Source organism: Epinephelus fuscoguttatus, linkage group LG17 (assembly GCF_011397635.1).
Source record: "Epinephelus fuscoguttatus linkage group LG17, E.fuscoguttatus.final_Chr_v1".
NCBI lineage: Eukaryota > Metazoa > Chordata > Actinopteri > Perciformes > Serranidae > Epinephelus > Epinephelus fuscoguttatus.
This window is the reverse complement of record NC_064768.1, coordinates 20,705,729-20,718,649: the sequence shown is the minus strand read 5'-3', so window position 1 is coordinate 20,718,649 and position 12,921 is coordinate 20,705,729. Positions and strand designations below refer to the sequence as shown.

General features: G+C 40.9%; 2 protein-coding genes across 2 annotated transcripts; one reads left to right on the top strand and one right to left on the bottom strand.

The window, feature by feature from the left end:
- The first annotated feature begins 1,810 nt into the window (after positions 1-1,810).
- On the top strand, positions 1,811-5,114 carry mrpl9 (mitochondrial ribosomal protein L9). The gene is made up of 7 exons (XM_049602691.1): positions 1,811-2,072; positions 3,477-3,636; positions 3,778-3,902; positions 3,995-4,048; positions 4,173-4,274; positions 4,362-4,445; positions 4,707-5,114. Exons 1-7 carry the CDS (start codon positions 1,992-1,994, stop codon positions 5,034-5,036), a joined length of 936 nt encoding a protein of 311 aa, XP_049458648.1. The 5' UTR covers positions 1,811-1,991; the 3' UTR covers positions 5,037-5,114.
- A 179-nt stretch (positions 5,115-5,293) lies between these two features.
- Positions 5,294-11,083, bottom strand: prcc (proline rich mitotic checkpoint control factor). The gene is made up of 7 exons (XM_049602690.1): positions 10,179-11,083; positions 10,046-10,096; positions 9,099-9,581; positions 8,554-8,646; positions 8,268-8,414; positions 7,709-7,774; positions 5,294-6,902 (listed from the first exon to the last, which is right to left on the bottom strand). The coding sequence occupies exons 1-7, from the start codon at positions 10,488-10,490 to the stop codon at positions 6,816-6,818; spliced, it is 1,239 nt and encodes a 412-aa protein (XP_049458647.1). The 5' UTR covers positions 10,491-11,083; the 3' UTR covers positions 5,294-6,815.
- Between the last annotated feature and the right edge of the window lie 1,838 nt (positions 11,084-12,921).

Below are 12,921 nucleotides of genomic sequence, written 5' to 3'. Positions count from 1 at the left end.
GTACCTGCAGCCAAATCAGGTTGCACAGGTAGTCTAGTTCTTCCAGGATGGCACATCCATACATGAAGGTTTGCTGTGTCTCCTAGCACAGTCTCAGGAGCATGGAGGAGATACCAGGAGACCAGCTGTTGCACGAGGAGAGCTGGACAGGGCTGCAGCAGTGCCAGTATCTGCTCCGGTGTGCGAGGAGGAACAGGAGGAGCACTGCCAGAGCCCTACAAAATGACCTCCAACAGAATAGGTTCACACTGAGCACATGTGACAGGCGTGAAAGAGTCCAGAGACGCCGTGGTGAATGTTATGCTGCCTGTGACATCATCCAGCAGAGCATGACCGGTTTGGCAGTGGGTCAGTGATGGTCTGGGAAGGCATATCCTTGGAGGGTTGCAGACCTCAATGTCAGCCAGTGATGCCCTGCCTGCTGATAGGTACAAGGATGAAATCCTCAGAGCGACTGTCAGACCTTGTGCTGGTGCAGTGGGCCCTGGGTTCCTCCTGGTGCAGGACAGTGCCCAGCCTCATGTGGCCTGAGTGTGTAGGCACTACCTGGATGATAAAGGCATTTATGATATCAAATATATCATATCAAGTTTTGCAAAAATATACACAGTCACACAACAGAATTGGCAAGTATGTTACACTAAAAAATAAGATCGAATTAAATGTAAGGCTGCTTTACGTGTAGACAGAACATAGCTCCAGCAGCTGCATTTCTGCATGAAAATATATTAAAAAACAAAAAAATAATCTGCTGGCAGCACAGAGCTATGTGTGAAAGGGGGTAACATGCCAACTGGTGACCAGCTGAATAGGTAAAAGCGAGTAATTATATGAATGGGAATTGTTTCAGTGAACAAAATAGTCATGAAGATAATAAATTACTATTTTAATTGTATTTTAAATTTGTATTAATAAAGTTTATTCTATTCTACTCTATTCTATACATCAGGATGTAACTACTACCTTAGAATTAACAGTGTTTGCAGTTATAACTTAAAAGTTAAAACAACATACACACTGCAAAGTAACAGCAACAGGGCTGTCTGGGTTGACCTCCATCTATGGCGAGCTTGGCGGGTGGCGTGCTGTAAAGTAACGTTCACCATTCCAAACTGCATAGCCTACTTTTCTTAGTTCTCCAAATTTCGTGTTACATACTGTGACGGATATAGGAGCAAGAAGGTCAAAGTTCAAGGTGCAATGTTATGAAGTAGCAGTATGTCCTGATTGTGTCCATACTGCATGCAATAGTATATACTTGTGGAAGAGAGAGCCTTGGTTTTCTAGAAACACTGACCAATCAGAGCGGACTTGACAGCCGCTAAAACGAAGTGTTTCAGACAGAGGGTGAATACAGGTGTTTCAGCACAGACGGTATGAAAAATAATGTGCTTTATGCACATTTAAACATGTTCTAGTAGAAACACAACATACAAGGTTGAACCTGAAATTTAGCATAATATGGGACCTTTAACATAGCTTTTAGATATTGCTTACATTTGTACATCCTATGATGTAGCCTAGTACGTTTGTGAAGCTAGACAGAGACACTAATTGCATAGCCTTAGCTAATGGAGATGAAAAAGTATAATACAAAGATACAGAAAGAAAAAAAGATTAAAGATACTCAGAGGTTGTTGGCTCATTGTTAATATTTTAATGATTTCATAAGAATGTAAAATAGTATGAGAATATATCAAAGACTGAAACCGAGTAACTGACTGTAGGTTAGCTGTAATAAAGTGACAACTTTTGTGTCAGGCGTTTTTCCGGGACTACTATTTCAACCGGTGGGGTCCTTTAACGTCATAAACCAGCGCCAGTTGGCTGTTAGCATACAGGCTAACATGCATGTTGCAGTTATCTGACAGGTGATAGAGGAATAATTGAGTTTAATAGTGGAGGTGCCGAAGCAAAGACAGCAGTGAACCTTTGAGTGATTTATTAGGGTACTGTTTTTTCAAGGTGGTGAATTACAGTGTTGAATAAAGATGTGGAGCTCAGGCCGCCGTGTCCTTCAGGATCTGTTCATCCAGCCGGCTGTCAGGAGTTTCTCTCTGAGTCCTGCTCAGGTCAGTGTGTTCTCGCTTTATAACTAAATTATAAATAATCTCTCAGGTAATTGTTTATGATTTTGTTAAAAAGTGTCCGCTAAATTGTGTGGCTAAATGTTCAATAAAACATTTTACAGGCCAGTCATAATATCAACAGGCTTTTTCGGCTCTTATATATATTTAAAATATATTAAATATTAAAAAAAAAAAATGACCTAATGTGATTAAGGCCGAAACTACAGGTTATTTGCATTATCAAGTAATGCGTTGGCTTTATATAAATATACAATTGATTTAGTCTATAAAATGTCATTAAATAGTAAGAACATCACTGTCATACCAAAAAACATTCAAATTAAAGTGATATGAAAAAACAACAACAACCCAAAAGCCAGATCTAACATTTCAGAACCTATAACCAGAATAAATTGTAATCTTTTTCCATGAATTAATATAATTAATCAGTAAAATTGATTAATTAAAAATAAACGTACTTAGTCAATTATCATACTTTGTTGTTGATTATTTTCTGCTTATCTTCAAAACAAGTTGTTGAATCTCGTCAACACCCTGCATTAGATCTAAAGATTCGCCGTATCATCATATTGTCAGTGTCAACCAATATTAGCATCAATAAACAACATTAATGTTTTATTTTCATTGCTGATATTTGACCGAAACAAAAAACGCTATCTCATGGTGGGTATGTCTGAAACTCCATCTTTCTTGCACCTGTATTTGCGTTAAGTCTGACATAAATGAAGCGTACTAACAGTTGGTGAACTCGGTCCACAGAAGCATATGGGTCCATCGTCAATAACATCCTCTCTACAGTATTCTGTAGTGAGCCTCCATGACAGCAGCTTTATTAGCCTGCTGAAGAACACTTATAATATGAAAGAAACCATTGCATCCATCACCTAATTAGTGGCTGCATGACACAGTGTCTTTGGAAAAGATCAGATTTTTCATAAGGGGTTCGACAGACAAATTTCATAGCAACTTGCAGCCCCTGATCAATTACGTAAAGAGCCAGACCCCCCCCCCTTTCTCCACAGTGACTACCTGGGTGAGACAGTTATTATATATAACAGTTGAATCCTCCATTCTTGCAGAGCATTGAAAATCTCCCAACAGCTTATTATGCAGCTCAGTGACCCATATATATTCACTTCACTCTCTTAAATTTTTTTTATTGTATACCCCACGCATTATTTTCATTAGTAACTGATATGTGTTGTTATTATTGTTGTCATTATAATTCCTCAGCCTTGGATAAGTGAGGTGGGAGGGGGTTTATCATTGAAACAACTCATGTTACTGCATGGTTATGTGATGACTCCTGAAATGCTAATACAATATGTTCATTTAACAAAAAGACATAACAGCAGACTTAAAAGTTTGTGCTCGATGTTTCCATAGAACACAGTTGTGGTGGAGCGCTGGTGGCAGGTGCCTTTATCTAAAGTAGGAAGTCCGCCGAGGCTTCACCCTCGAAGACACAGAATCTACAAGTTGGTTGAAGACACCAAAAACTCTCCGCAAGAGAAGATGGAGCTCATCCTGACTCAGACAGTACCCAGTGAGTATCTGCAGTGCTCTCAACATATCACACAGACCTCAGATTTTTAGAGTTGTCACAGGAAGTAAATGAAATGTATTTATATCATTTCTTTGCACCACTGAAACTCTTAATATGATGAAAATAACTTTGTCACTACAGAGCTCGGTGGGCGAGGGGACACTGTGTTAGTGAAAAAGTCCATAGGCAGAAACAAGCTGTTGCCCCAAGGTCTCGCAGTGTATCCATCACCGGAGAACAAAAAGATATTTGAAGAGGAGTTAAGAGTGTGTACTTCATCTTAATACTGTCATTTACTTCCCCTCATATTTTATAGCAATGTATAGCTGTTAATCATTGTCACCTTTTTTACCAACAGCTTCTGCGTGAGGGAAAGCCAGAGGAAAGACAACAAACACGCACCGGACTGTTGGTGAGTAATCTAAAAGCATTTTTCGCTACTTAGGTTTAATGCTGAAGTCACAGTTTTTTAAGAGATGAAAGGAGCAACAGACTTACCAGCTGTACCATTTTTTTTGTTTTTTTTTTTTAAACAGACAGTGGAGCTCCTTAAACGCACTACGTTGAGGATACAGAGAGTGCCCTCAGATGAATTCCAGGTCACCAAAGAAGTCGTCTGCAGACACTTTCAAAAGAGGGTATGGCCTTCTTTGTTTTTTTTACATTTCCCTGTTTAAGAAAGCGCTTCTGCTGAACATAGAATAATAAATAAAACTTTTCCTCAGCTGGGAATTGTTGTGCCAACTCGCACACTGACACTCCCATTCGAGTCAGTCAAGGACTTGGGTGACTACTGGTGTGAAGTTACGGTAAGAGACATTCTTTTTCAGTGCATCACGTTAAGGCTGCACAATATATATATATATATATATATTTTTTTTTTTTTTTTTTTTTTTCCCCCTCGTCATTGTGATGTCAATTTGCATGATAAACTCATTGTGGAAAAAATTGCACTCAGGGATTTTGAGTTAGTTGAAAGAGAGTATCAGTAGAAAACAGATGGAAAGCTTTCAGGCTTTTTTTTTCTGCCAAAGACCACACTGCTTATTTCTCATATTCTTATCTTTCAGGTTAATGGATTAGACACAGTTCGCATTCCCATGTCAGTGGTGCCATATGAGGACCCGTCTGCAAGTTATAAGCGGCAGCTGAAAGCACAGAGGCTGCAGCAGGAGCAGGCGACCGCAGATCTGTCAGAAGCGGCTGCTGAGGAGGAAGCTGCTGTGAAGGCAGTTTCTGGTGCATCAGTGGAAGCTGAAGCAGGGAAAGACTCTGTGAGTCAAGTCAGTGAAGCCGCAGACTTGGCAGGCGTCTCTGCTGCTGAAGATGAAACGGCAGCGAGTACAGAGACGAGTCAAGACACAACAGCACCACCAAGTGACAGCCCGAAAAAAGAGTAAAGGACTCCAAATGAAGATGTGCATAGAACTACAAATGGATCTTGTTTACCTGTAATACACATTATACATGCATAAAAACTGTTGTCTGCGTGATTATTGAATTATTAACATTTTTGGGAACTGCAGTGTATTACATGTGAGCTCTAAATTATAGTCGGATAAACTGATTTCATAATCTTACGGTATGTAACACCTGCATCATTGTGATACCAGACATAACCACAGACTACCCTGTTGCATTCAGAAATATGAAGCCATGAAGGGAAAAGATTTATTCATTATTTTAAACTGCACAATATGCATGACAAAAGTATAGAGTAAACAAAAAGATTTTCCCAGCATGCCAACATGTGGGTTGTACGCTTAGTAAATTTCTACACGAACCACGCTGAGGTCGAGAGACAGATATGTAATTAACCAAAGAGTGCTGTGAATGTCTGATTAATTTTAAGGCCCTGACACAAGCCAACGGTCGGCCATTTGTCAATGTCACACCATTGTGAGTGTCTGTCACCATGGCTTTTGTGGTGTGTCCTGCAGCGATGGCTGTTTGGCCAGTGCTAGGTGTGCTAATCCAAGAGACAGCAGAAATTTTGCAATATTCTCCTAAACTGGAGAGTGTGGCAGGATTTAGTTTCACCACACTGAACAGTCCTATATCTGGCAGTGGATAAACCACTTACACAGATTATTTTTTTACAGCAGAGTTTTCCGAAAATTGGAGCAACATAGAGAAATACAGTTACAGCCTCTTCTTAACCACCTAATATAAAACATAAACTTGATATGAAGGCATTTGCCATTTAGAGTATTGTCTGGCTATATGTGTTGCATCACTGCCAATGGCACACTACTAAAAAGACTCATCATGGGGAATTAGGAGAAAACAACTGAATTTGTAAGATGCATGTTGGATGCAGCAGGTAAAACTGAGATTCCTGTTTCATGTCAAAATCAGATGGTTCTCTGGCCTGATGGTTAAAGAACCAGCTGGATGGGAAATGCATGTTTGGTTCTCTGGCAGTTCATTTATGTAAAACATATTTAGAAAAAAATGCTCTTTCACAGCTTTGAGTTTTCAATGCAAGAATGTGATGTAAATAAAAAATACAGGGATGAAAGAACAGCAACACAGACAACTTTTACATCCTTAATTTAATGAGAGTCATTAGGAGCAACTGCTGCATGTGTATTCCAACATCTTTATTTCTTAATACAAAGTTGATTCAGCGAATAAATATGTAACGTGTCACAGCTTTCTACTGACTCCAGTTCATTTCTCATTTGCATCATTTTAAATAACATTTGCCAGAGAACCAAACCTGTTTTGTAGAGTCATCTGTCTTTATCACACACACAAAAAAGGAGTCACACATCTGCGTTCACTGTTTGAACAGGAAGCACACACTTTCAAAGGAAAACATTTATAATGGCGACTTGAGGGTCACGTTACACGTCTGCCACTGACTGGCCACAGGTACCTTAAAAACAGTTGTATTTTTATTTGTAGTTATAGAGCATGTATTAAGTGTAAATTACTGTGAAAGGAGGTTTAACGGCTGTGGCTGCAGTGACACTGTAAGAAACGGTCGAAGAAAAGAACTACTGAATAATAGCAATTCAACACAAATACAGGAAGGAGGGAAAAATCTGTTATAAAGGTGTGTATAGTTTCTTCCCGAATACAAGTCTTCCCTTTGCGAGGGGAAATCTGGAAAGCTCTACTCTACTTTCTGATGCAGGGTTTCCACATGCCACCAAGAGTCCACAATATGACATTTAGAAACCGTATTTGGCCTGTGTCTGTCTGCGGGTTAGCTTGTTGTCTGCCCAGCTGTTCTTCAGCTCCAACTCACGTTCCTTTGCCTGCATGAGAAGAAAAGCAAGTAAAATTTTCCACAGGAAGAAAAAGGATGCAGTCAACTGGCCAAACCGTTTTTTTTTAATTAAATTTAAAGTGTTACAATTTGAACACGCTTGTGGACAGGGTGAGATCTGTACTCAGTATGTATGTCTAATTATGGGGTCAGTACCAGAGTTATCACAGGGAAATCCCATCTTTAGAGAAGCCAAAAGCCTGACTGAGTAAAACACAAATATGAGCTCTGAATACAACCATCTTAACAATATTCCTGTGCACTAATACCTACTCTGATTACCATCTGGGGTGTGTAAAAATAAAACACTCCACATGACAGTAGAGCCAATTACTCTCAACGTTAAACAAGAAGCTACAAGAGGAGCAAAGACAAATTTGGCTACTATTTTTAGCTTCCTTAAATGCCATGTGTGGGCTCGCCCTCTTGCAGATTATAAACCAGTTGGCAACACAATGCTCGATGTTTGCCGTGTCCAAACAAGCATGGCGGTCGACAGATTGGAGCTGAATCTGTGCAGACATGTCACACTGGAAATGCAAGACTCTTGGAGAACTCTTGACTCACACCCTGCTCTGTATTCCCTTCATAACTAACTACAAAATAATGTATGAATTCTGCCAAGCTGGTCGAGTAGTTAGCTGCAATATATTCTGTTTGTGTTTCATTACATTAATGAATCTAACTGATCTCTGAATCACAGATGTCCCCACAGATTCTAGCAAACATGACAACATAATAGAATTTACAACCCACAAATCTGGTAAGTATAACTTGGGCTTTAGGAGCACTCACCTGATGAATGAGATATGTTATCTGATGCTTGCGTCGCTGTTGTCCTGTAGGCTGCTCTCCTTTTTTCTGCAGAAATAAAAAGGTAGATGTTACATTAAGTTAAATGTGCTGTAGTGAATGTGTTGTTTCTTTGCAAAACTGACTCTTGAGAGCAATCAGGACATGTTCCACAATATTGTCTTTGTAACAGCCCTGTAAGTATGAAGCCCATCTGCATGTTGTTGTTTGGTATAACCCTCATGAGTCATATCACAAAGCCATAATCTTCCTTTTGAATGTTCTCGTTAGAGAATTAAGAAACCTGTCTGTTGAATCAGGCCATGAAGTGTTTTTAGTTTTAACCACATCAAGCATTTTTAATGGCTCGAGGGCTTTAGGTGTTGCCAGTCTCACTGGAGAATCATCAATAGTGTGTGAAAGCACACAACATCCAACCACATTCCAAAAGCCACACAAAAAAAATCTGAGCATAAACCTTAGCACAACTTTACACCAAACCCTGTCAGTTCTGGGCCACCAATGCAAGATGCCCCCTTTGATAGAGATCTAGTCAGGTCACCTTGCTGAAGGACTGACGGGTCTGCTTCTCTTCTGTTATGCTCTTGGTCATCCACTGCTGGTTGCCACTCAGCTGGTCGTCCCCTTTGATCTCCAGAAACTTGACCTCCTCTTTGCCCCTGTTCCGTTTCCCTTGCAGCCGCATAAACTGAATCACAGGAAGAAAATGCTCATGTCAATTGAACTTTGTTTTAAACTTGGCTTGATGCAGCTGCAAAATTATCACAAATTAACCCTCTTGAAAAAGTATGGAGTTATACAGATAGAAGAAGCAGCAAACTTCTTACCGCTTCGTCATCAAACATAGCAGAGTTGCCGGGCTCTTCAGCCTCTGCCAATCCCGCGTCAGGATCTTGGTAGTATGGCTCATTATAATATCCCTGTCAACAGAGAAAATGTTTGGGATGTCGCTTGAAGTGATGTTCTCTTTTGCTGGTTTATATCTTTTTACTGTCTAGAGTCAGTTATTAGACTGCTCTCATTTTTTTAGTTTGTACAGGGAGGCCTCTTGCTTTCTCTCAACTGCTGCAGTTCAAGCAGTGAGCGTACTTGGGATGCCGACAGCTCTTCTGTGCACTCGCCTAATGGATACTCTGCATGGTTAATGTTTTCGAATGGCAAAACGAGGATGTCACTGCATACAGGTTTCCATGATTGCAGTCAGATCTGACGAACTTGAGTAATTCAGGATTTACAAGAGGACTGCTTTTGAATTGGATTGACCTTTGTTAGCTCATTTTTAAACACTAATGCCTCAAGTAAATTTAAACAGTCAGAATATTCAGAATCTAAAGCCATCCTGCTTACATGTACAAGAAGTAGTCATGATTACCTGAGGGAGAGCTTCTGGGCCTGGCATGGGCTGCTGATACTGCGGATATTGACCTCCCCATGGACCAGCTCCCTCACTGTTCCCCCCAAAGTCGAGAGGAGCATCTGACTGACCTGGCTCATCTGCAGGTGCAAGAGGAAGAGGCTCTGCGGGGGCTCCTGGCTCAGGGTCTAAGCTTGGGATGACCGCAGGGAGAGGCTGGGAGCTCTCGCCCAGAGAAAAGTAGTTCTGTGGGGTTATGTCCTCTTCGTTGTCCTGGTCATCAGTGGCTATCTGTCTAGCTAGCTGCAGGGCGGCGGACTTTGCTGCAGCTTTGATAGCAGAGGGAGATGCACTAGAACCAAGCAGACCTTGAGCTGGGGCTCCAGGCTTGGGTCCTTTGGGTTCTTGGCGCTTGGTGAGTGTGTGAGGAATCAGGGGTCTATCCATCTCTTTTACTGTCAGGTTTTTGGGTTGGGGAAGAAGGGAGGACAGGCCTGAACCCTGGAAGAAGCAAGCAATATGAATGGAAACAGCTACATCCCTGACATTTTATATTGTCTGTTTATGAAGCAGAAGGATAAAATAATACTTATGTGTCATTGATTTCCATATTGACGTATTTTTAGCCGTACGGAAGGAGTGGAAATGTTTAGAAAAACATCAAAAGAGACGATGGCATGTGTACTGTAAACAGCTCTGTCAATAACTAGAGAGTTTAAATGCAAAACACTCTAGATGCTACAGTAGTTTAACTCCAGTGGGGGGTTTTGGGACACAGATAAGCTTTTCATCACTAGTACATTACCCCATAATGTGATAATCAGAAGGTCATATATGACGGTTTCTGTGGTAATTCATTTAAAACAGGTCTGAGTGTTGCTTAAATATTCTTGAATAAAATTATTTGAGGTAATAAACAATTCAGATAACTGTGAATGTAACTGCACACAGTGAGATATTCATACCTGAGGTTGTAGTTTCTTCTTTGCTGGTTCATCATCATCATCAGAGTCTGACTGTGGACAAGAAATACATAGATTATGAATCACAACTTGGTTACATACCATAGGAGAGACAATACGTTAAAAGGAAACTCACATCCCGTTTCAGGATCTGTGGTACGGTGATCTTAACAGGCTCTGTCCTCTTCTTCGGTTTAGGTAGACTGGACAGTAAGCCTCCTTTAGATGGCTGAGGATCCAGGTCATCGTTTGACGTGCTGTCTCCTACTGAACGGATCGTTTTTGTCTCCTTTCTTGGTTCACCGATTCCTCCGACCGATCCTGGCTTTTTAGGTGCAGGAAGGAGTGAGAAGAGCCCACCTATGCTGGCTTTGCTCTCCGGTGCGGAAGAAGTTGAGGTTTCCTCTGAGTCACTCTCATCACTGCTGCCATAAGCGACTAAAGACATGTTTGCTGATGTTATTGAAGATTATTAATCTGAAGGAACTCGTGGACATGGATAACCACTTCCCTTTGATTTGGTGTCGAGAAGCCGTTCTCACTTTCAGACGAGTTTACTTCAATTAAAGGTACGATAATCTTTGATGATTATAGCCACAAAGACTAAAAAGAGCCTTTCAGTGAGCTTATTAAATCAAAGGACTGTCCCAACTTCGCAGCGCTAGCTAACGTTAGCTAGGCCGCCGCAGCCTACGATATTAATTAACTGACCGTTTCTGGCGTAAACGAACTCAATTCGTTTCAGATCTGTTGCAGCACATAAAACGACACTGTTCGTTGCAGCACTTGTGATTTACATCACAGAAAATGAGCTTTTTAATCCATAGACTCCATCAAAACATTCGCCTCGATCATTTATGACTGAAGAAACGGCAACTGCGCAGCTTTTTGCGCAGCTTTTTTCTTCTTCTTCGGTTTGTTTTTCCGGTTGTTGTTCTTCTTCTTCCTTGAGTTTAATGACGGTTGGAAAACAAGCGTTCAGGCGCATTACAGCCACCTACTGGACTGGAGTGTGTAGCAGTAGATGGGCAGGAAACAAATAACTACATAAATAAATTCTCTCTATTATTCCCTTTTTCTTAAATAACCAAATAGAAGCTTACACATGCTCCTTGATGCTCCCCAATGTAATACTGCACTTTCCCTCAGTTAGTCATGTTATTAACTGCCTTCTTTCTTCTTTACACCTGTTGCAATCCATTAGTACATGTTTGACTGTTTCCAGTTTGTTACAGTGTGCACATAGTCCAGTAGGGTGCTTCCCTATTCCATAGAGGGTGTCATTTAATCCTGTGTGTCCTATCCTCAGACAGGTAATGATCATGTCTTTCCTTGGGCTCCCACTGTAATCTACCAACACCTACATGTTTCTGAATACTGTGAAGATGTCTTCCTGTGTCGCCCAAGTCCCAGTGTTCCTGCCAGGTTTTGTGCATACAGTCCTTTATTATGGTTTAACCTCCGCTATACTTAGTGGCACTTGCATATCAATTAACTGTTGTTTTAATGATTGTTTAGCCAGTATGTCTGCTTTTTCCTTTCCTTACACCCCACATGGGCAGGAACCCAAAGGAAGGAGATCTCTACAGTTTGTTATCAGTTGGGAAACAACTTCAAGGCATTCACGCCCCCAGCAGACAGGGTGTGTATCGACATCAATCTATGACAAAATAAAACAAAATACATGAGCCATTGTTACACTGACTTTTCAGGTTTGACTGAGACTCGAGTTTACATTCTGCAATTAAAAACTTACACATGATGATCCGATTCAAGTATTTTTAGACTAAATTTGACAACTTTTAGGCCAAAGAAATCATAGATTAAAAGAATACTTCACCCACAAAATGACCAGTTGTATATCAGTTAGTCATGCCACATTACCTTGCATTTGTGAACAAAACTTTTTTTTTCTCGCATATCTACACGGAAAATTAGCAACATATTAATTTACTGATTGATTGGGGACTGCATTTAACAACAGCAAAACTATATCAAAACATCCCTTTACAAACACAAGCTGTGCAGTGTAAATGGACAAAGGAGACTTGGATTATACTGCGTGAGTCATGTGAAAGTCTGTAAACAGATGTTTTGATAAAATTGTGCTGCTGTTGAAGGTGGTCCCCGGTCAGTGGATAAATGTTCACTGTTCTCCGTGGAGGCATGCAAGGAAATCAAAGTTTTCTTCACAGATTCAAAGTAAAACGGCATGACTGATTGATATACAAATGGTCATTTTCTGGGTGAAGAATTCCTTTAATAAAGAGTTCAGTATTCGGTAGTGTGGTGGTTAGCACTGTCGCCTCACAGCAAGAGGGTTCCTGGTACGATACCTTCTGTGCGGAGTTTGCATGTTCTCCCTGTGTCAGCGTGGGTTTTCTCCGGGTACTCCAGCTTCCTCCCACAGTCCAAAGACATTCTTGATTTGGGATAGGTTAATTGGTGACTCTAAATTGTCCGTGAGTGTGAATGGTTGTCTGTCTCTATGTGTCAGCCCTGCGATAGTCTGGGGACCTGTCCAGGGTGTACCCTGCCTCTCGCCCAACATCAGCTGGGATAGGCTCTAATGGCAAGCTTACCAACTGGACAAACTGGGCTAAAGTAGGCCTCAGACCCTCAGGAGGTCACAAACACTCCAGGTGCACTCTGCTGGGGAAAACTGTGAGACCTAATAGAGGTCCACAACTAATTTTTGCCTTGGGGCCATCTAGTGGAGTAGGACAACCATGGCTAGCCCAGAAAAATCTTCCTGCTACAGCAGACAGTACTATTTTGGACAAGATGCGCTTACATCTTTGAGGGAACTCTACTGTTTCAACATATTAATGCCCTCAGTACACAAATCAAAGTCTGTAAAGAAATGTTTTGTGTTTGGT